Below are 24,826 nucleotides of genomic sequence, written 5' to 3'. Positions count from 1 at the left end.
ATTGCAAACAGGATGCATGTTTTGTAGTATTTTTATTCTGCACAGGCTTCCTTCTCAATACTAACCTAATTGACAAGAGTGGAAAGGAGTAACTACAATGTTGTTGATCCATCCTGAGTTCTCTCCTATCCCAGCCATTCAACTGTGTAACTGTTTAAAGTCACCATTGGCCTCTGAAATCCCTGAGTGGTTTCCTTCCTCTCAGACAACTGAGTTAGAAAGGACGCCTGTATATTTGTAGTGACTGGGTGTATTGATACACCATCCAAACTGTAATTATTAACTTCACCATGCTCAAAGGGATATTCAATATCTGCTTTTGTAAAAATGTGTTTACCCCTCTACCAACAGGTGGCATTCTTTGTGAGGCATCGGCAAAACCTACCTGGTCTTTCAGGAGGTGTGAATACTTCCTAAAGGCACTGTACAAGTCAAGCCATTGTTAGCCTTTTCCGTTGATGTATTTTCATATTCAAATATATAGTACAAACCACTGTTCCATTGTACATAACTGGACAGGTGAGCGTCAACATCTTATGTCAATCAACTTCAGCCCAATAAGAATCAGGTTTATTTATCCAGTATCATGCAAACATCTAACAAAATTGTCTGAATCAGTTAAAGAAAAAATGAAAACAACTCGTTCACCAGATCAATCATGGCCTCCATTCGCCCCCACCTCAGGAAAGTCATTCTAATCCCTATTAGAATAGGAATCAAGAGCAAACATAACAATATGAAACATCTTCACACTTGGGGGCCCCAAGTCCCCCAGAGGGGTTGATGAATGTCACACAGCCATACCTCCATCAGTGAGCACTGACATCCTCCATTGTGTGGAGTGGGAGGAGTGAGTGAGAGAGTGAGAGAGAATCTACAACAGGGCTGTCACGTATCATTCATCAGGGAAATTGTCTGTGAGAAATGGCACAGTAAACCGGCAGCAGGACAGTGGGGACTAAGGTAGTGTTTCTAATTAGACAACAGCAGTCAGCTAAACGGTCTTCCTCTGAATTTGACTCCTCTTCCCTCCCTCCCTCCCTCCGGCACTTTCTCAGAGAGAGCGGTAATTTGGCAAGAGACTCGAAAATCGTCTCCAGTGTATTAACACAGGCACATGCATGTCCTCGCTCAGAAAAGCTACACTACAAGAGCGAAGGCAGAAGAGGCATGATGATGTCATTTCCTCTGACTCACTTCCTGTATCTGGGTATTAAGAAGTTTGCAGTTAGAAATAGCCCATAACAAAAAAAAGACTGGAAAATCAATGACTACTTTCACTTCTACACAAATGCTCTCTCGCTCATGCATTAAAAACAAATTACTGTAATTGCTTCTCATAAAGCAATAATTTTTTTAAATCAGCAAATTTTTATTAATTAACATGGGGGCTATCACAGACCAAATTTGTACAAAGTAGTGCGAGTGAATGTTGAAAGTTTCAGGGCAATGCAGCCAAATATTGGGATGAATGAATAGGACTAGAGAAAAAAAATCCGGTCAGGATCACCACGTCCTGCTACAGATTAAATCCTGCCAATTGTCATCATCACAGGCATACCCAGGCAGAGTTCATGTAAAACTCAAGTTTCTAAATGGGTTTCACATTCAATCTAATTTAGGCTACTAGGCCCCGATTCCAACTTGAGTTAAGTGTGCATAAATGGACCATTATTCCCTTTAATGCACTTTTCTCTCTATACGTATTCTGACCTTGAACTTAAGCATGAGAACAGCAGGCTACTGACCTGCTATTGGTTTGGGGTGGAGAACAAATAAGTGAAGGTGTGGCGCAGGTTTGTCTACAGATAAGTCAAAAGTTCTTAATAATTCCGGGCAAGGAAAACATTAAAGGTCTAACAAACCTACCGGTTCCAAGTGGAAAAAGCCTCCACTTTATTTTTTCCAATAGAAATATCACCATTTTCCATGCACTGTAATTTACAACTTGATAAGAGCTAGGTAAAATTAATAATCCGTTTGGATAAGGGAATTGTAAATAAACTCAGCAAAAAAAGAAACGTCCTCTCACTGTCAACTGCGTTTATTTTCAGCAAAATTAACACGTGTAAATATTTGTATGAACAGAAGATTGGGGGGAGGGGGGGGCTCAAAATCAAAAGTCAGTCAGTATCTGGTGTGGCCACAAGCTGCATTAAGTACTGCAGTGCATCTCCTCATGGACTGCATCATATTTGCCAGCTCTTGCTGTGAGATGTTACCCCACTCTTCCACCAAGGCACCTGCAAGTTCCCAGACATTTGTTGGGGGAATGGCCCTAGCCCTCACCCTCCGATCCAACAGGTCCCAGACGTGCTCAATAGGATTGAGATGTGGGCTCTTCGCTGCCAATGGCAGAACACTGACATTCCTGTCTTGCAGGAAATCATGCACAAACGAGCAGTACGGCTGGTGGCATTGTCATGCTGGAGGGTCATGTCAGGATGAGCTTGCAGGAAGGGTACCACATGAGGGAGGAGGATGTCTTCCCTGTAACGCACAGTGTTGAGATTGCCTGCAATGACAACAAGCTCAGTCCGATGATGCTGTGACACACCACCTGAGACCATGACAGACCCTCCACCTCCAAATCGATTCCGCTCCAGAGTACAGGCCTCGGTGTTACGCTCATTCCTTCGACGATAAACGCAAATCCATCAACCCTGGTGAGACAAAACCGCGACTCATCAGTGAACAGGACTTTTTGCCTGTCCTGTCTGGTCCAGCGATGGTGGGTTTGTGCCCATAGGCGACGTTGTTTCCGGTGATGGCTGCCTTACAACAGGCCTACAAGCCGTCAGTCCAGCCTCTCTCAGCCTATTGTGGACAGTCTGAGCACTGATGGAGGGATTGTGCGTTCCTGGTGTAAGTCGGGCAGTTGTTGCCATCCTGTACCTGTCCCGCAGGTGTGATGTTTGGATGTACCGATCCTGTGCAGGTGTTGTTACACGTGGTCTGCCACTGCGAGGACGATCAGCTGTCCATCCTGTCTCCCTGTAGTGCTGTCTTCGGCGTCTCAGTACGGACATTGCAATTTATTGCCCTGGCCACATCTGTAGTCCTCATGCCTCCTTGCAGCATGCCTAAGGCACGCTCACGCAGATGAGCAGGGACCCTGGGAATCTTTCTTTTGGCGTTTTTCAGAGTCAGTAGAAATGAAAATTTAGGACACTAAAGAGGCCTAACTGTGACCTTAATTGCCTACCGTCTGTAAGCTGTTAGTGTCTTAACGACCGTTCCACAGGTGCATGTTCATTAATTGTTTATGGTTCAATGAACAAGCATGGGAAACAGAGTTTAAACGCTTTACAATGAAGATCTGTGAAGTCATTTTGATTTTTACGAATCATCTTTGAAAGACAGGGTCCTGAAAAAGAGTTTATATAGATATTTTTACTTCAATCGCTGGAGACAAATGTGAAACCAGTCACATGGCAGCAAACTGAAGCATATATACATACACTATATGACCAAAAGTATGTGGACACCTGCTCGTCGAACATCTCATTCCAAAATCATGGGCATTCATATGGAGTTGGTCCATCCCGTTGCTGCTTTAACCACTCTTCTGGGAAGGATTTCCACTAGATGTTGGAACATTGAGATCAAGTCCCCGCAGCATTCAGCCACATGAGCATTAGTGAGGTTTGGCACTGATGTTGGGCAATCAGGCCTGGCTCGAAGTCGGCGTTCCAATTCATTCCAAAGGTGTTCGATGGGGGAGGTCAGGGCTCTGTGCAGGCCAGTCAAGTTCTTCCACACCGATCTCAACAAACCATTTCTGTATGGACCTCGCTTTGTGCATGGGGGCATTGTCATGCTGAAACAGGAAAGGGCTTTCCCCAAACTGTTGCCACAAAGCTGGAAGCACAGAATCGTCTAGAATGTCATTGTATGCTGTAGTTTTAAGATTTCCCTTCACTAGAACTAAGGGGCCTTGCCCGAATCATGAAAAACAGCCCCTGACCATTATTCCTCCTCCACCAAACTTTACAGTTGGCACTATGCATTTGGGCAGGTACCGTTCTCCTGGCATCCGCCAAACCCAGTTTTTTCCGTCGGCCTGATAGATGGCGAAGCGTGATTCATCTATGCAGAGAACAGGTTTCCACTGCTCCAGAGTCCAATGGTAGTGAGCTTTAGACCACTCCAGCCGACGCTTGGAATTGCACATGGCGATTTTAGGCTTGTGTGCGCCTGCTTGGCCATGGAAACCCATTTCATGAAGCTCCCAACATACAGTTAGTGCTGACGTTGCTTCCAGAGACAGTTTGGAACTCGGTAGTGAGTGTTGAAACCGAGGACAGACGATTTTTATGTGCTGGAAGCAAGTGGGAAGTTTTCCCAGTCTTCTGTGGACTTTATATTGCGGTTGGCAACCAACTTTAAGTTGCGTTATCACCACCAACTGGACTGGAGTGTGGACCTCAGTTCAGCTTTTAAATCACCCACATGGGTATATGCTCCTAAAAACCAATGAAGAGATGGGAGAAGCAGGACTTGCAGTGCATCAAAAACAGAACCAATTTATTCTTGAAGAACTATGAACTAACTAGGTTTCCACTTTTATCTGTGGATTAATTGTCAGAGTAGAGAACACACGATTGATTGTGTGTTACTCAAAATAGGTCAAAATTCTACAAAGATCCAGGAAAAAAAAAGAACCTTGTGCATTTCAGGTAAAATAACAACCCAATGGGCCTCCTGAGTGCTACAGCAGTCTAAGGCACTGTTTTGCAGTGCTAGAGGCGTTACTACAGACCTGGGTTCATTCCCGGGCTTTGCCACAGCAGTGGCCGGGAGTCCCATAGGACGGTGCACAATTGTCCCAGCGTTGTCTGGGTTAGGGGAGGGTTTGGCCGGGGGGGTCTTTACTTGGCTCATCACGCCCGAGCCATACCGATTGCTTGTGGCGGGCCGGGGGCCTGCAGGTTGACCCCGGTCGCCAGTTGAACGGTATTTCCTCCGACACATTGGTGCGGCTGGCTTCCGGGTTAAGCTGGTGGCTGTTAAGGAGCGAGGTTAGGCTGGTCATGTTTCGGTGGATGCATGACTCCACCTCGGCCTCTCCCAAGTCCGTTAGGGAATGGCAGTGATGAGGCAAGATAGAAATTGGGGAGAAGGGGGGGGTAAAATACCAAACGAAAAATAAAAATAAACAGCAAGCTAGCTAGCTAAATTTCCATGAATGTTTCGACCAGTCTCCAAATGAATATAGTTGGTTCAGAGTTCGTTTTGATATTTCAACCTGTGTCCATATCGCGTCTGGTGTGGATGGACAAAAATCAATCAATATGCACGCGCATGCTCGGTGTAGTCAGCATGTTAGGCTACTATGGTAAGCGAGTGGTGTGCCTTTTCATTTTCAATAAGTATTGATTACCCATTTATTTGCCTCTGCCTGCAAATCATCCTCCTAAAAAAGGTAGGCTATATCCTATATGCAAAACATAGCAAGTGTCACTGTAATCCTTCTTGCTGCTTCAAGTTCAATAGCTATACCTGCAAGATCAGGTGTGCGTGCCAATTTAATAGAGTAGGCTATAGCTTATGCATGGGCGGAGAAGAACGGGGCAGTTATCTTTCCAAGGAAATATACTAAATATATGATTTGGCTATAGATTACGACATTGCCTAAAAACAAATATTGATCACCCATATGTCGCCCTCTGAAAATCTTCCCACTCCTAAAATGGTAGGCTATAAAATAGCTCAAGAGAAACAATCTGCTCTCTTCAAACTACATCTATCATATTTTAATTTAACTAGGCAAGTCAGTTAAGAACTTGTTCTTATTTACAATGATGGCCTAAATTGGCTGATATAGCCCAGTAATACAGATAAGCCTAATATAGAAAAGGGCCACGTGAGAATCTATGGTAATTCAACCAGTGGCGTGTATTCACAGATGCCAAGGGAAACCAGGCTTCCCCAAATATTTGACGAATAAAAACATGAAAATGATCAACTATTCTCATCTCTCCCTGTGTTTTCATCATTTCCGTCAAATCACAAGTGGCTGAATCTCACTGGAGAAATCATCCGAGCGAGGGAAACAGCTCCACTCTGTCTCAGTATTTGTAGCCATGTATCTGATGCTGTCTGGACCGAAAGAGTATAACATGTTGCCGCCGTAGCATTTGAATGATTGATGCCAGCAAGCAATAGACCTCCCTTGATAAAAAATAATAAGCCAATCCGCATTGAGCTGAGCTCAACTGTGGGTTGTCCTGGTGCAGCAAAACACCCCCAAGGGAGACCAGTTTGGATTTGGCTTCACCCCAATCAAATCACTTCCTATGCAAAACTGTCTGTTTCTGGTCTGCTTGTGTTGATATCCTCCAGTAGCTAGCTTGCTAAATCATCCCTTTCCTAAGCCATGGATGACAATGGGGATTTGGACTTGTGGTTGACTTAATTCTCTGTACAGGCCAATGATAACGGCAATTCTGATCTAACCATAAATGTGTATGATGTGCCACAGGCTGGAAGTTAAATATGTAGCCTAATAAGCTCACGTTAACTAGCTAGCCAATTTAGCAGGTTCATTGTTTCCCATGTGAGGAAGTTAAGCTACCTAGCTAAAATGCTTACAAGCCCATGGCAACAAAAACATGACAGAGCCATAGACCGCTTTGCCAACATGAAAGAGGATGGCATCGGCATTGAACTAGTCTACAAGTTAGGTAAGTCAACATTTTTGTTTAAATTGCGCAGACACACACAGAAATCAGTACCATGGACAGCCAAATGATACTTATCAACATTGATTGGACTAAATTGTTTTTGGTATCTTTAAGTTTGTTTTCAGCATATTAAACTAAGCATATATAGCCTAGTTGATTTGATGCTGTATAAATGGTTAAGTTGAAATGGTGCTGAAATAGCGGAGGCAGTGCTCCTGTTGTTTTTGTGCTGACTTGCGGTAACTCTGTGGTTCTAAATCAGTAGTTGTTTAGTAAACTGTCGAAAATATTAACTTGCTTGACCATGTTGCAGGTGATAACTGTTTGTTACATGCAATATTTGCTTTGTGGACTTCCAGACAGATGTTGCTGTCTGGTTTTGTGATGAAACAAATGTGTGTAGTTCAATTTATTCCACCACTGTGTGACTTGTCTTTTTGTCGTCACGGCCTTATTGTATATCATAGTGGTGTGTGAATGAATGGGTTATAGAGTAAACAACGCAATTATTACAATATAGGTTGTAATATGGCTTTTTAACTAGCTTGGCTTTGCTTCCTCCGTGATTTTACCCACGCGCCACGACTGAACTAACCTACTGCCTATAGGGCGCAAAATTGATGGGACCATGGCTGGGAAGTGAGCTGAGTCACATATGCCTAAAATAACATTGCAGGACTGCAGTTCGATTTGGGACCAGTTCTTGCAGTTGCGAGTGGGAGTCAGACAGAAAGCCAGCAGGTACAGGCGGGGTGCGGTATGAAAAGCTGCGGGTACAGGCGGGATGAAGAAATCAGTCCTGAGCAGACCTCTACAACACCCAATGTGACCAAGGAAAAGATGGTCAACATTTCTAAACATGACAGTCAGGATATGATCTTTCGGTATTCTACTCCAACCGAGTAAAACAAAGCAATAAGAGCACATTTTCTGTGAGGCGGAAGTTTGATCAAAACGGCCAGAACCAAGATAGTGAGTGACAACCTAATCCCGCCTTCCCGGGCCTACTAGGGCACCAGTCTCGGCCTGGCGATGTAACATTCTGGGCAGACGACCTAGACGCAACTTTGCTGCTTAGTGGAGTGGGGTGTAAGGGTGCAGAAGAAGTCATAGTACAGGCCAAATTAGCACCATATGTTGACATTAACGTTACAAAATATACTGCTCCAAAAAATAAAGGGAACACTTAAACAACACAATGTAACTCCAAGTCAATCACACTTCTGTGAAATCAAACTGTCCACTTAGGAAGCAACACTGATTGACAATACATTTCACATGCTGTTGTGCAAATGGAATAGACAACAGGTGGAAATTATAGGCAATTAGCAAGACACTCCCAATAAAGGAGTGGTTCTGCAGGTGGAGACCACAGACCACTTCTCAGTTCCTATGCTTCCTGGCTGATGTTTTGGTCACTTTTGAATGCTGGCGGTGCTTTCATTCTAGTGGTAGCATGAGACGGAGTCTACAACCCACACAAGTGGCTCAGGTAGTGCAGCTCATCCAGGATGGCACATCAATGCGAGCTGTGACAAGGTTTGCTGTGTCTGTCAGCGTAATGTGACAGACGTGACAGAGTCTGGAGACGCCGTGGAGAACGTTCTGCTGCCTGCAACATCCTCCAGCATGACCGGTTTGGCGGTGGGTCAGTCATGGTGTGGGGTGGCATTTCTTTGGGGGGCGGCACAGCTCTCCATGTGCTCGCCAGAGGTAGCCTGACTGCCATTAGGTACCGAGATGAGATCCTCAGACCCCTTGTGTCTGGTGTGGTTGGCCCTGTGTTCCTCCTAATGCAAGACAATGCTAGACCTCATGTGGCTGGAGTGTGTCAGCAGTTCCTGCAAGAGGAAGGCATTGATGCTATGGACTGGCCCGCCCGTTCCCCAGACCTGAATCCAATTGAGCACATCTGGGACATCATGTCTCGCTCCATCCACCAACGCCACATTGCACCACAGACTGTCCAGGAGTTGAAGGATGCTTTAGTCCAGGTCTGGGAGGAGATCCCTCAGGAGACCATCCGCCACCTCATCAGGAGCATGCCCAGGCGTTGTAGGGAGGTCATACAGGCACGTGGAGGCCACACACACACTACTGAGCCTCATTTTGACTTGTTTTAAGGACATTACATCAAAGTTGGATCAGCCTGTAGTGTGGTTTTTCACTTTAATTTTGAGTGCGACTCCAAATCCAGACCTCCATGGGTTGATAAATTGGATTTCCATTGATTATTTTTGTGTGATTTTGTTGTCAGCACATTCAACTATGTAAAGAAAAAATATTTAATAAGATTATTTCTTTCATTCAGATCTAGGATGTGTTGTTTAAGTGTTCCCTTTATTTTTTTGAGCAGTGTATAACATCCATGGTGAGCTTATATTAGTGAGAAAGAACATTACCTCTGTAAAGGCTGATCATGTGTTTATACAGTATTGGCTACACATTATTGATCATGTTCCTACCAAGTTGTGAAATAGCAACACTGCAGACCAGTGGTGAGACTCCAAATACTTAAATGGCTTTCTGTATTATTTATATATTTTACAGATCTGCTAGTTTCTCTTCAGTCTCCCTCACATTCCTCCATGATCTGGGAATACAGGGATTGGCTCTGCTTCTATTCAGAGGGCAGACTGGTGAGCAGGAAGCCCCAGTGAACTTTGACCTCAGTGTGGAGGTAGAGACAGATCTGGTGCGCATGCATTGCACTCACATTCTGCCATGCTGTACAGATGTTCTGTAACACTCAGAATTGGTGTGGCTCTGTTGATGCACCCTAGTCTGTCATACAGGTCTGCCCATGAGGTGGTATGGAGGGAAGAGTGGGAATGTGGTTGAATACTCACATAATATCAACACAGCATTACCTTTTCTATGAGCCATACTTTTTGTACCCAGAACCTGAAAAATGGCTGAATGTTCAGCTATACTACACTGAACAAAAATATAAACAAAACATGTGCTGGTAACAAACAGACACTAAAATGAGCAGTTTTGTCACAAAACACAATGCCACAGATGTCTCAAGTTGAGGGAGCGTGAAATTGGCATGCTGACTGCAGGAATGTCCACCAGAGCGGTTGCCTGAGAGAGTAATGTTAATTTCTCTACCAAAAGCCAGCTCCAACATAATTTTAGGGAATTTGGTAGTACATTCAACCGGCCTCACAACCGCAGACCACGTGTAACCACGCCAGCCCAGGACTTCCACACCCGGCTTCCTTACCTGCGGGATCGTCTGAGACCAGCCACCCCGACAGCTGATAAACTGTGGGTTTGCACAACTGAAGAATTTATGCACAAACTTTCAGAAACCTCATCTGCATGCTCTCCACGGATTAATCCCGGTTTCAACTATACCAGGCAATGGCAGACCGTGTGGGCCAGCGGTTTGCTGATGTCTATGTAATGAACAGAGTGCCCCATGGTGGCTGTAGGGTAAATGCATGGACAGGCATAAGCTAAGGACATCGAACACAATTGCATTTTATTGATGGAAATGTAGATACTGTGACGAGATCCTGGCCCATTGCTGTGCCATTCACCTGCCGCCATAACGCACGGCCCCAGGTCGCAAGGATCTGTACATTGACGTTTTTTCAATGTACATTCTTATATGAACGATAACGGAGTAAAATCTTAGAAAAAAATTGTTGCATGTTGCAGTTATATTTTTGTTCAGTGTGCTTTTGAACTTAGTATTCAATATTGACATTGGCAGGATACAGATAATCCAACCCAGTGTGAGAGTGAGGGGAATACATGTGTAATCATCCCATAGTATCAGACTTGGATACAATGTTTGGGGTTTTAAGCTGGGTTTCTATATAGCACTGTGACATCTGCTGATGTAAAAAATGCTTTATAAATAAGTGTGATTAGATCTCAATTGCATACTCCTTGTCTCCTCAAAACACTATTGGATGAGAGAGCCAGAGGTCCCTCCCCTCTGACCTTTCTCCCATGGGTTGAGGAGAGGAGTACACAATTAATATTTTTCCTGTGTGTATAATACAGGTTTTCAGCAACCACCATACCCTGCATACAGGCAGGTATCAACTCGCTTCAGGGCCCTACTCACACATGCATGGTGAACAAGAACTCCCTCAATGGGAGAGACGAGGCAAGAGGGTGTGGGTGAGTTTACTGCACAGAGTGGACACAATACCGCCTAACTGGAGTTACACCATAGGCCTACATACTGGATCTTTGCCTCACGTCAGTGCCGAGCAAGTAAACTCACCCACACCTCTCCCATTGAGGGAGTTCTTGTTTATAACAGGTTTAGCTGATTGAGGGGACTGTGGGTGGAGAGCGATCATAAACGGTGGTTTTGGATAGTTTCTATTTGGTTTCCTAGGCCCGCCGAATCACCCATGAGGATGCACACACCCAGGTGAACAACAAGTCAGGAAGTCTGGACTCCCAAACTGCAACCCTGCTATGGACTATTCTGCTTGAAACCAACCCTTTAGAGTTGTAATCAGGAGAAAATGGAAAGTCAGCTCCAGTAACAGCAAATGGATGTAACCTCATTTTAGCCCAACATTTGAGCTGAAGTACATCTGTTTCTTTGTTAAATTAATTCATACGAACATGGCCTAATTGATCTTTGCCTGTTGGGCCTCAAAAGACAATCTGAAAGACTTCCTGCGCTGTTCAACTGGTTTCAAAGATGTGATATACAGTGTCTTCAGAAAGTATTGAGACACCTTGACTCTTTCCACATTTTGTTACAGCCTTATTCCAAAATTGATTAAATTGCCCCCCCCCCCCCCCCATGACAAAGCAAAAACAGGTTTAGACATTCACTAATTTAAAATATACTCATGTAAATGTTTGGAGTTTTCAAACCTTTTTCTCAGTACCTTGTTGAAGCACCTTTGGCAGCGATTACAGAATTGAGTATGACGCTACAAGCTTGGCACACCTGTATTTGGGGAGTTTCTTCCATTCTTCTCTGCTGATCCTCTCATGCTCTGTCAGGTTGGATTGGGAGTGTTACTGTACAGCTATTTTTAGGTCTCTCCAGAGATGTCAAATCAGGTTCAAGTCCCAGGTCTGGCTGGGCCACTCAAGGACATTCAGAGACTTGTCCCGAAGCCACTGCTGCGTTGTCTTGGCTGTGTGCTTAGGGTCGTTGTCTTGTTGGAAAGTGAACCGTCACACTAGGGTGAGGTCCTGAGTGCTCTGGAGCAGGTTTTCATCAAGAATCTCTGTACTTGGCTCCGTTCATCGATCGATTAATCCTGACTAGTCTCCCAGTGCCTGCCGATGAAAAACATCCCCACAGTACGATGCTGCCACCAACATGCTTCACCATAGGGATGGTGCAAGGTTTCCTCCAGATGTGACGCTTAACATTCAGACCAAACAGTTCAATCCTGGTTTCATCAGACGAGAGAATGTCTCTCATGGGCTGTCATGTACCTTTTACTGAGGAGTGGCTTCCGAATGGTCACCTTCGTAAGGCCTGATTGGTGGAGTGCTGCAGCGATAGATGTCCTTCTGGAAGGTTCTCCCATCTCCAAAGAGAACTCTGGAGCTCTGTCAGAGTGACCATCGGGTTCCTGGTCACCTCCCTGACCAAGGCCTTCTCCCCCGATTGCTCAGTTTGGCCAGGCGGACAGCTCTAGGAAGAGTCTTGGTGGTTTCAAACTTCTTCCATTTAAGAATGATGTAGGCCACTGTGTTCTTGGGGATCTTCAATGCTGAAGACATTTTTTGGTACCCTTCCCCAGATCTGTGCCTGAACACAATCCTGTCTCAGAGCTCTAAGGACAACTCCATCGACCTTACGGTTGGTTTTTGCTCAGAAATGCACCGTCCACTGTTGCACCTTATCCTGTTGGGGATAGGGAGCAGTATTTGCACGGCCGGATAAAAAAACATACCCGATTTAATCTGGTTATTACTACTGCCCAGAAACTAGAATATGCATATAATTGTTTGATTTGGATAGAAAACACCCTAAAGTTTCTAAAACTGTTTGAATGGTGTCTGTGAGTATAACAGAACTCATATGGCAGGCAAAAACCTGAGAAGATTCTGTACAGGAAGTGCCCTCTGACCATTTCTTGGCCTTCTACACTCTCTTTATTGAAAACAAAGGATCTCTGCTGTAACGTGACACTTCCTACGGCTCCCATAGGCTCTCAGAAGGTGCCAGAACGTTGAATGATGACTTTGCAGCCCATGGCTGGAAAACAGTAGCGCATTTGGATAGTGGTCGATCTGAGAACAATGAGACGGGTGGGCGCGTGCATGTGAAGTGTCCATTTTAGATTTTGAGTCTTTGACCGGAAAAGACGTTTCCCGGTCGGAATATTATCGCTTTTTTACAAGAAAAATCGCATAAAAATTGATTTTAAACAGTGTTTGACATGCTTCGAAGTACGGTAATGCAATATTTAGAAGTTTTGGCACGATACGCATCCGCGTGTCACCGTTCGGATAGTGTTTTGAACGCAAGAACAAAACAGAGGATATTTGAACATAACTATGGATTATTTTGAACCAAAACAACATTTGTGGATGAAGTAGAAGTCCTGGGAGTGCATTCTGATGAAGAACAGCAAAGGTAATCCAATTTTTCTTATAGTACATCTGAGTTTGGTGAGTGCCAAACTTGGTGGGTGTCAAAATAGCTAGCCCGTGATGGCGAGCTATCTACTCAGAATATTGCAAAATGGGCTTTTGCCGAAAAAGCTATTTTAAAATCGGACACCGCGATTGCATAAAGGAGTTCTGTATCTATAATTCTTAAAATAAATATGTTTTTTGTGAACGTTTATCGTGAGTTTAGTAAATTCACCGGAAGTTTGCGGGGGGTATGCTAGTTCTGAACGTCACATGCTAATGTAAAAAGCTGGTTTTTGATATAAATATGAACTTGATTGACCGAACATGCATGTATTGTATAACATAATGTCCTAGGAGTGTCATCTGATGAAGATCATCAAAGGTTAGTGCTGCATTTAGCTGTGGTTTTGGTTTTTGTGACATTATATGCTAGCTTGAAAAATGGGTGTCTGATTATTTCTGGCTTGGTACTCTGCTGACATAATCTAATGTTTTGCTTTCGTTGTAAAGCCTTTTTGAAATCGGACAGTGTGGTTAGATTAACGAGAGTCGTGTCTTTAAAATGGTGTAAAATAGTCATATGTTTGAGAAATTGAAGTAAAAGCATTTCCAAGGTATTTGAATATCGCGCCACGGGATTCCACTGGCTGTTGAGTAGGTGGGACGATTTCGTCCCACATACCCTAGAGAGGTTATATAGACAGGTGTGTGCCTTTCCAAATCATGTATAATCAATTAAATTTACCACAGGTGGCCTCCAATCAAGTTGTAGAAACAAAGGACAATCAATGAGGTCAATTTCAAGTCTTATAGCAAAAGGTCTGAACACATACAGTTGAAGTTGGAAGTTTACATTCACTTAGGTTGGAGTCATTGAAAATCGTTTTTCAACCACTCCACAAATTTCTTGTTAGCAAACTATAGTTTTGGCAAGTCGGTTAGGACATCTACTTTGTGCATGACACAAGTAATTTTGCCAACAGTTGTTTACAGACAAATGACTTCACTGTATCACAATTCCAGTGGGTCAGAAGTTAAAGTTGACTGTGCCTTTAAACAGCATGGAAAATTCCAGAAAATGATGTCACAGCTTCAGAAGACAGGCTAATTGACATCATTTGAGTACCTGTGGATGTATTTCAAGCCCTACCTTAAAACTCAGTGCTTCTTGCTTGACATCATGGGAATATCAAAAGAAATCAGCCTAGACCTAAGAAAAAAAAAAAAAAAATGTAGACCTTCACAAGTCTGGTTGATCCTTAGGAGCAATTTCCAAATGCCTGAAGGTACCACGTTCATCTGTACAAACAATAGTACGCAAGTATAAACACCATGGGACCACGCAGCCGTCATACCGCTCAGGAAGGAGACGCTTTCTGTCTCCTAGAGATGAACGTACCGTACATTCCGGACTATAAGCCGCAACTTTTTTCCCACGCTTTGAACCTCGCGGCTTAAACAATGACGCGGCTAATATATGGATTTTTACGCTTTCAATTTTTTTTTCTCAATAACAAATGTTGGTTTGGTTCAAAATAATCCATAGTTATGTTCAAATATCCTGTTTTGTTCGTGCGTTCAAGACACTATCCGAAGGGTGACGCGCCCGACGCGTTTCGTGACAAATTCTAAATATTCCATTACCGTACTTCGAAGCATGTCAACCGCTGTTTAAAATCAATTTTTATGCGATTTTTCTCGTAAAAAAGCGGTAATATTCCGACCGGGAAACCCTGTTTACGTTCAAAGACGAAAAAATAAAAACATGGTGTCGCCTCGTGCACGTAGTAATATCCAGATTAAATCGGGTACGTTTTTTATCCGGCCGTGCAAATACTGCCCCCTATCCCCAACAGGTTAAAGCCTGTGTAAAGTTCATTTGTTTCAATGTACCGGTAGGCACCTGCGGCTTATAGACATGTGCGGCTTATTTATGATCAAAATAATATATTTTTAAAAATTCAGTGGGTGTGGCTTATATTCAGGTGCACTCAATAGTCCGGAAATTACGGTACTGTGGTGCGAAAAGTGCAAATCAATCCCAGAACAGCAGCAAAGGATCTTGTGAAGATGCTGGAGGAAACAGCTACAAAAGTATCTAAAACGAGTACTACATCGACATAACCTGAAAGGCCGCTCAGCAAGGAAGAAGCCACTGCTCCAAAACCGCCATAAAAAAGCCAGACTATGGTTTGCAACTGCATATGGTGGACTCAGATCGTACTTTCTGGAGAAATGTCCTCTGGTCTGATAAAACAAAAATAGAACCATTTGGCCATAATGACCATAGTTATATTAGGAGGAAAAGGGGAGGGGCTTGCAAGCCGAAGAACACCATCCCAACCATGAAGCACGGGGGTGGCAGCATCATGTAGTGGGGGGTGCTTTACTGCAGGAGGAACAGGTGCACTTCACAAAATAGATGGGATCATGAGCAAAGAAAATGATGTGGATATATTGAAGTAACATCAAGACATCAGTCAGGAAGTTAAAGCTTGGTCGCAAATGGGTCTTCCAAATGGACAATGACCCCAAGCATACTTCCAAAGTTATGGCAAAATGGCTTAAGGACAACGAAGTCAGGGTATTAGAGTAGCAATCACAAAGCCCCGACTTCAATCCTATAGAAAATTTGTGGGCAGAACTGAAAAAGCGTGTGCGAGCAAGGAGGCCTACAAACCTGACGCAGTTACACCAGCTCTGTCAGGAGGAATGGGCCAAAACTCACCCAACTTATTGTGGGAAGCTTGTGGAAGGCCACCCGAAACATTTGACCCAAGTGAAACAATTTAAAGGCAATGCTACCAAATACTAATTGAGTGTATGTTTACTTCTGACCCACTGGGACTGTGATGAAAGAAATAAAAGCTGAAATAAATCCCTCTCCTATTATTCTAACATTTCTCATTGTTAAAATAAAAAGTGGTGATCCTAACTGATTAAAGACAGGAAATTTTACTGAGTTTAAATGTATTTGGCTAAGGTGTTTGTAAACTTCCGACTTCGTGTGTGTGTGTGTGTGTGTATAAATATATATATGGCTTTCAATTAAACAATTGATTATTTTACTGCTTCAAACTTAGTACAACTGCCTTAACCTATTATTTCTCATATATACACGCATTAGTCTTTGTAAACAATATAGGTCCAAAATCAGTATAAAATTCATGTAATTCTCGTGGACCATGAGTCCTTGTATCCACAGCTCTATGTGAGTGTTTGCATTTCCCCAGTACTCAGAAATAGGCCTACACCAAATTTAGTGGTGGAGCTGCTGTTGGGCTGAAATACAAAATAAGTATTGTGGTTTTAACTGTCAACATTGCAGCTTTCTCAACAATCTAAGAATACAGTCCCTAATGGAGAAAAGAGAGGAGAAGCAGCTGGTGGCTGATATACAGATGGTAATATTACTGGTGTGAAACAGAGGAGTCTGGTGGGAGGAGCTATAAGGAGGACGGGCTCTGTATAAAGGCTGGAGTACAATACATGGAACTGTGTCAAACATGTGGTTTCCATATAATTGATACGGTTCAATTTATTCCATTCCAGCCATTACAATGAGCCCGTCCTCCGATCTCTTGTCCCATCAGCCTCTGGTGTGAATAGGTCTCTCTCTCAAAAATTGCTACTGCCCACACTGTTCTCCCAAACATGGTACTTTCCCTAAATTCTCATTTAAACAAGAGTAGACAATGTTATGTTGACAGGGAGTTATGAAAAGCTATGTAGCTATGAGTTACGCAAGATACTCAGAATCACAGCAGCTTCAGCTGTCATTTACCCGACTGTTCCTAAAAGTAACAGCCCTGTAAGTAACTACTGATCTAATGCGTAAAGAGGTTACTCATATGCAGAGAATGGGTGCGTTGGTAGTCCTGTCAAAGGACAAGGTACTACCCCGGCAGTTCAGCAAGCTCTTATCTTGCCTGGCTCAGGGGTAACCTCGCTGTCTAACTTGCTCATCAAGGTCCCATTACACATACAGTGCTTTCGGAAAGTATTCAGACCCCTTCACTTTTCCCACATTTTGTTATGTTACAGCCTTATTCTAAAATGGATTACACTTTCTTCTTTTTTTCTCCTTAAGCTACACACCATACCCCATAATGACAAAGCGAAAACAGGTTTAGACATTTTTTGCAAATGTATTAATAAACACAAATAACTTATTTACATAAGTATTCATACCCTTTTGCTATGAAACTCGAAATTGAGCTCGGGTGCATCCTGTTTCCATTGATCATCCTTGAGATGTTACTACAACTTGGAGTCCACCTGTTTTAAATACAATTGATTGGACATGATTTGGAAAGGCACACCTGTCTATATGAAAAAGGTCCCACAGTTGACAGTGCATGTCAGAGCAAAAACCAAGCCATGATGTCGAAGAAATTGTCCGTAGAGCTCTGAGACGGTACCAAAAACGGTACAAAAAAAAAATGCTACCAAAAAAATGTCTGCAGCATTGAAGGTCACCAAGAACAAAGTGGCCTCCAACATTATTAAATGGAAGTTTGAAACAACCAAGACTCTTTAAATAGCAATCGGGGGAGAAGAGCTTTCATCAGGGAGGTGACCAAGAACCCGATGGTCACTCTGACAGAGGTCCAGAGTTCCTCTGTGGAGATGGGAGAACATTCCAGAAGGACAACCATCTGTTCAGCACTTCACCAATCAGGCCTTTATGTTGAAGTGGCCAGATGGAAGCAACTCAGTAAAAGGCACATAAAAGCCTGCTTGGAGTTCGCCAAAAAGCACCTAAAGGACTCTCGGACCATGAGAAACAAGATTCTGTGGTCTGATGAAACCAAGATTGAACTCTTTGGCCTGAATGCCAAGCATCGCGTTTGGAGGAAACCTGGCACCATCCCTACGGTGAAGCATGGTGGTGGCAGCATCATGCCGTGGGGATTTTTTTCAGCAGCAGGGACTAGTCAGGATGGAGGGAAACATGAACGGAGCAAAGTACTGATGAAAACCTGCTCCTGAGCACTCAGGACCTCAGACTGGGGTAAAGGTTCACCTTCCAACAGGACAACAACCCTAAGCACACAGCCAAGACAACACAGGCGTGGCTTTGGGACAAGTCTCTGAATGTCCTGGCCAGAGCCCAGACTTGAACCTGATCGAACATCTATGGAGAGACCTAAAAATAGCTGAGCAGCGATGCTCCCCATCCAACCTGACAGAGCATGGGAGAATCTGCAGTAAAGAGTGGAAGAAAATCTCCAAATACATGTGCGTCAAGCTTGTAGCATCATAACCAAGAAGACGGTCCCGTGTGGCTCAGTTGGTAGAGCATGGTGTTTGCAACGCCAGGGTTGTGGGTTCGATTACCACGGGGGTAAAAATATATGAAATGTATGCATTCACTACTGTAAGTCGCTCTGGATAAGAGCGTCTGCTAAATGACAAAAAAAAGAAAAAAAAAAAAGACTTGAGGCTGTAATCGCTGCCAAAGATGCTTCAACAAAGTACTGAGTAAAGGGCCTGAATACTTATTTAAATGTGATATTTACATTTATTTTTAATACATTTGCTAGAATTTCTCAAATCCTGTTTTTGCTGTCAGTAATGGGTATTGTGTAAATTGATGGGGGGAAGAAAAAAAAACAATTCAATCCATTTTAGAATAAGGCTGTAATAAAATGTTGAAAATGGGGGTCTGAATACTTTCTGAATGCACTGCACGTTGCAAAAACAAGTCGGTGTTCGATGCATTATTTATCAGCAGGCCTTGTTGATCCTCATGTTCAGCACTTTGTAATTTATAAGCATTTTCCTCTTGGCCCGGTGCAATCAAACACTGCTCAGAGGGCAATATGGCTCCCAGACACCCAATCAGCTAGTTGAAAGTGGGAACCCCTGGCACATTTTTTTTTTGTGAATGAAGTTAGAAATAGTGTTGCCGGCAAAACAGGACTGTATGCATCAAGTGATTACACTCACTGTACTATACAGACTTGCCTACTATATGTGAATGTGATGACACTTGAAGCAATTGTATGGTCTTAAACCAAAAAGAGTGTCTATAACAAAAATCTTACATTTACAGGTAGGTATACATAACATATACAAGGGGGATGACCTGTTCAGCATGAACTTCCTGGTTCCTACAGACAGTAGCTATTGGTCTTGCAGTTGAGGTACAAGTTATTCTGAAAGGGGATCAGGTGATATTGAAAGGCTTGTTGAAATCAATACTTTGATTCCACCACACCAGTCTGAACCAATGATAATGACGGTTTGTGTCCACAGTAACCTCTGCATTCATAACCATTCCCAGTTTCAACCACAACTTTGATCCAAAGAAAAGCATTCCATGCTTGTTGTGTAGCATCTTACCTGTATAGCCTGCAACCCAGCCCCACTGTGACACCATTGCCAACATCCATTTGAACATTATTCCTTCAATGAGCCAGAAAGTGCGGCTGTCCATTACTCTGAGGGGTTGAAGAAGAATGCAGTAGAGGCAATACGAAGGGATTGCTACACAGTTATTAATGAACACAAAGATGAAACGAAGGAAGGAGTTCAGGAGTACCCAGCCCAGGTTGCGGGCACCTTCTAGAAGTTGTGCCATACTGATGCACACTGCCTGTGAAAATAGGGAGAAAACCAGTTAGCTAGCAAATATTTCTGAGTGGTACATTTATAATGTGAGTAGCTAAAAACTTCACAAATATGACTAACCAGAAAACATGGCTAACATTAGCTAAGACAAGCATGCCTATATCTGTTAGCTACAAATATTGTTCGGCCGTTCTAAATAGGATGCATGACAACCTAACAAACGTTAGGTAACTACCTGAAAATGGAGGCAGCCTTTCTAGAGACTAACGTTAGGCTCTGTTATCCATGTTGTAGTTTCAATGCACTTTATAGTTACAATAGATGCTGCCAGCTAGCTAATATCAATCAGTGAGCAGGACTCCGGGTTTAAATCATGTCTCCACATCTTGCAAGTCCAGTACAACGTGGAGGTCGTGGAATGAAGACCCACAACAGTTGACTTCGTCCAGTAGTAGGTCCCATACCAACTTACTTAGCTGGCTAGACATTCAAATAAAATCTTATAAATATAAAGTGTTGGAATCTTGAACCAGGGCATTGTCAACTAACTACTAGATAATGTTAAGCCAATCAAATGATGCTCTGACTGAAACAGACGTATAACGTACCCATACAAGCTAGCTACCGGCTGTTAACGTTAGTTGCTAAGCTGGCTAACGTTAGCCCGGTAGCTTACTTTAGCGATATAACGGATTTTGAAGTGCTGGACAAGACGCTGTTCTTAGATGGCTGGCTAACTAATACGCCACCAACAACAATTTCCATCTTCAATATCGACAGTCAAATTTGTGGGGACATGCTAGCTGCCATTCCCATTGATTTTGTAAGGTGTTGGTACAAAGTCCGATTTTTTTTTATTCCGCACCAATGTCTTATTAACTGGCCAACTAGCCTTGCGTGGTTAGCTAATCCTGGCTATCTAGCCAATTTAGTTACTAGTTAAATACAAGGGCGATAAAATCTAAATCACGAACAGACGTTTCAGCAAATGGCTAATTAATTAAACATCAATGTTCTCATCTTACTGTAACTCACCCAATCCTAGTAACGTTAGCTACTGTCCCCCCGTCCAAATGTCGCTGCCGGACGATAAAACAGAAAGCTGGCTTAGCATGGATGAATACCAAGTCGCATGTATTAAGTTAACATGTTAGATCCTTAAACATTGAGTTACGTATCAAAATTGTATATGTCCCATTCACACAACGTTAATAAACGTTCACACTCCCGTCACGGCTAGCTAGCCGCTAATACTATCCATGTAGCTAGTTAGCTACTCATTTAGCGTCGCTGGGTGCATCTCAATCAATGGCACTCGAATAATTCCATCGATGCAACATCAGTTAGCTAGTACTTTGGCTAGCTAGACATTTCTATCTACATCTCTTGCGTCTACTTTAATCCAATTGCAACAATCCCTTGATGGAAGAGCCATATAACACGCCTTTGTTTTAGAGCAAATGCTGCAGCGTTTCAGTTTGTACATCGGGTGATATTTAACATTCTGCTATCTGCTCCGCTAGTTTGACCGACCCGTTCGATTATCGCTAGCTACTTATGGAGCGGCCACCAGATGAGAATCTCATTTATGACGACGACGCTGAGAAAACGTGGATCTGCGCAAACTCTGACTGACAAACCACTGACAGAATCAAATGCTTTTGAGACAGATGATTTAAAAAAAAATATATTTCACCTTTATTTAACCAGGTAGGCTAGTTAAGAACAAGTTCTCATTTGCAACTGCGACCTGGCAAAGATAAAGCATAGCAATTCGACACATACAACAACACAGAGTTACACATGGAATAAACAAACATACAGTCAATAATATAGTTGAACAAAAGAAAACAAAAAGTATATATACAGTGAGTGCAAATGAGGTAAGTTAAGGCAATAAATAGGCCATGGTGGCGAAGTAATTACAATATAGCAATTAAACTCTGGAATGGTAGATGTGCAGAAGATGAATGTGCAAGTAGAGATACTGGGGTGCAAAGGAGCAAGATAAATAAATACAGTATGGGGATGAGGTAGGTAGATAGATGGGCTGTTTACAGATGGGCTATGTACAGGTGCAGTGATCTGTGAGCTGCTCTGACAGCTGGTGCTTAAAGCCAGTGAGGGAGATATGAGTCTCCAGCTTCAGAGATTTTTGCAGTTCGTTCCAGTCATTAACCATTCGCCTGGTTGCCGTCTCTGTTCAGCTATTACATTCCACTCCTTGCCTCTCCTGTCATTTGCCGGTGGGGTGCTTTGGCAAATGACAGGCAATCTTTAATGATAGAATGTTGATATTTTATGAAATCATAGGATTTGAACCTGATTCGATAACCCTCACAGCTATCATCCAATCACAATGTTTATGCAAATTAGACTGATTCATACATTTTAACATTGTGCCATGGAGAGCCTATTAAATGACATTATTCTAATTCCGTATCTATGATTTGGGAATTCTGACGTAATACATTGAATCGTAAGCAAAAACAGATCTCCGCGCGCCCATTCCATTCAAACTTTCCCGCCAGTTCATTGTGAACGCTGTAGCGTATTTTAAATACAGAAAGCAAGAATAGCAAGGTGCATTTGAACCTTGAGATTGCCAAAAATCCAGTCACTCTCTCTGGCAAATGTATTTATTTAATTTAACTAGGCAAGCCAGTTAAGAACATATTCTTATTTACAATGACGGCCTACAGGAGTCAATGCATAGGCCTATTCGGCCCATCACTGAAACTATTGTGGAATAAAATTAACTGTACCTAACAAATCAACATATAATTGTGTTAAAGGACAGAGAAAATAACAGAGGGCAGAGTGCTACATACACAGTGCACCTAGTGGGTAACAGCAAATAAATTGATCAAAGACTGTAGTCCATACTTGTAAGATCGCATTATTTCTACAAAGTATTCTTCCATATAGCATTACCATTTATTGATTTGGTTTTTCAATGTAGACTGTTCACTATATGGTCACTGGTCACCCCCTGCTGGTCTTATTTAGAACCACACCGAGTAAGGGGATAGCAAGTAGAAATGGACCACTAGATTCACTGAGTCAGGGGAACCCTATGGACATGCGGCCCTCCATCTGGAGAATTTAATGACTAAATGTTGCATTCTTGTGCACTAACCTGCAGTAAGTAGATTTGCTGACAATTTATATTTCCAATATACAAGGCCTTTATCGAAAGCTAATAAAAGGTACAGAGATATAATATAAATGGGAATTTGTCCCAGTGTCCCTAAATATGATGACAACAATCGAGCCACACTCACACAAAGACTCACATTGCAGAGCTTCCATGAAATGTGGCCTTTAATAATTGACAGAATATTAGTAAACAGTCACCGGGAATTCTACAAGACAAGAAACCTCCTGGGGGGGTGCTAATACTTATATCGTTCCATAGCTTTGTCTCCATTCCTTTGTGAAAAAAAATAGGTGAACGCAATGATGGGTAGGTGAAAGCTCACCAAGCCATTGCTCATGCCTCTATTGCTCCAGTCCAGTCTTTTCAGATGAGCGTTGACGAAGGAAAGGAAACATACAAAGAAGTTATGGGACAACGCAATGGGTTAGAGGTATCACTGGAAGCGGGCGTATACACTACTCCTCTGGGGGGCCGGGGCTGTCTCGGACCTAGCCTGCTGTGCCTGTTGCTGCTGCTGGTTGTGGCGGAGCTGCTGGGCGTAAGGGTCCTCCAGGGACTTGACCGACACAGTGGTCTTGGGCCCGGTCTTCCACTCGATGCCGCTCTCGTCCACAACTGAGGCCTCCACGTTGACCGTGTGGCTGCCCAGGATGGAGAAGTTGAGCAAGAACTGGGTGCTGAAGTAGTCATTGTGCGGCTCCACCCGCTGCTCAATTTCGTTGGTGTTGCTGTCCAGTGGAATCTGATGGGAAATTAAATAGGCTGGTGGTTACATACTTTGGCATTGAGTTGTATTAATCAAATACAATTAATGAAGCTGAACCAGTGAGTTGTAATTTTTTTGTCTAAATTAAGCTAAAATAGGTCTAAAACCAGAGTAGCTAGAGACATTGTAACTTTATAGGAATAGCGTATGAGATATCCATCAACAGCCTCAACCGTTTATAACACCAGCCCAGTAGTGTAAGGTAAATAACCACTGCAATAATCACTACTAGGGCAGGGGGTGGGATAGGTGAAGAGTCACCTTGTATTCGGGTCCACCAGTCTTGCTCTGAAGAGTGGAGCTGACGTTGAGGCAGACAGACTGAATTTTGCGGAACAGTCCGGGGGTGGAGCCATGCTGCACCACGCCTTCCACCTTCAAAGTCAGCTGTTGGTTGTTCTGCACTGGGATTGGCTCGGTCGGGGTCCGAGGAGATGGGGAAAGAGCAAGCTGGAAAAGCAAAAAACGTAAAATAAGTCTGAATCAATTTCAATGCAAAATACTACTTCTTAATGTTATTGCAAATCTAATACATACATTTTACAGTGTACCAAATACCAACGCATCACATGGCTCCTAAAGCAAGAACTGAGCTAAAGTTGTGTATTCCAAATAGTATTTGTATTGCATTATAGTTAGTTACCTTAATACTGGTTGACTGAAGCTTCTGGAAGAAGTACCTCTGGAAGGACAATGGGACCTTGAGCAGAGCTATGACCGCATCACATAGACAACCTGTGTGCTACATAAACAAAAACAAATAGGTTAGCATTTTGTCATCCTATTCACTGACCAGCTGGTTAATTGGGGCAAGCAACTGAAAACATTTTGTAATGAATAAAGAAAACAAGTGTTTCTTATTAGACAAGTCCAGGTAGTGGTTCTCAGTTTGTCAATTTTCTTCATTTGGTGCCTAATGAACACAACCCTGGGTAGTTTGATGACCTCACCAGGTAAGAGACAGGAGGGTGCTTCCTGCTTAGGCCCTCCACTTCCTCCAGGACGTGGTTGAACACGGACATCATCCGCCTCTCATACTCGCTCTCTGTCTGT

General features: G+C 43.1%; 2 protein-coding genes across 3 annotated transcripts in view; both read right to left on the bottom strand.

The window, feature by feature from the left end:
- The window catches only part of LOC106607581 (acyl-CoA:lysophosphatidylglycerol acyltransferase 1), a 104,290-nt gene extending 82,871 nt beyond the window's left edge, over positions 1-21,419 (bottom strand). Inside the window, exons 1-2 of one of the 2 annotated variants that reach the window (XM_045720686.2) lie at positions 20,883-21,419; positions 19,620-19,872 (exon numbers count right to left, since the gene is read on the bottom strand). In XM_045720686.2, the coding sequence (XP_045576642.1) occupies positions 19,620-19,857 (238 nt within the window). In that variant the 5' untranslated portion in view covers positions 19,858-19,872; positions 20,883-21,419. The other variant, XM_045720687.2, reaches the window with a different exon arrangement.
- Positions 21,420-23,153: 1,734 nt separating this feature from the next.
- Positions 23,154-24,826, bottom strand: part of LOC106607582 (integrator complex subunit 7) — an 11,752-nt gene continuing 10,079 nt past the window's right edge. The window contains exons 17-20 of the mRNA XM_014204660.3: positions 24,724-24,826; positions 24,417-24,515; positions 24,035-24,223; positions 23,154-23,749 (exon numbers count right to left, since the gene is read on the bottom strand). The exon at positions 24,724-24,826 is cut by the window's right edge and continues 30 nt beyond it. Coding sequence (XP_014060135.1) covers positions 23,441-23,749; positions 24,035-24,223; positions 24,417-24,515; positions 24,724-24,826 — 700 coding nt within the window. The 3' untranslated portion in view covers positions 23,154-23,440. The remainder of the gene's footprint in view (positions 23,750-24,034; positions 24,224-24,416; positions 24,516-24,723) is intronic.

Source organism: Salmo salar, chromosome 06 (assembly GCF_965601325.2).
Source record: "Salmo salar chromosome 06, fSalSal1, whole genome shotgun sequence".
Lineage (NCBI taxonomy): Eukaryota > Metazoa > Chordata > Actinopteri > Salmoniformes > Salmonidae > Salmo > Salmo salar.
The sequence above is the reverse complement of the archived record's forward strand: the minus strand, read 5'-3'. Positions and strand labels throughout refer to the sequence as shown.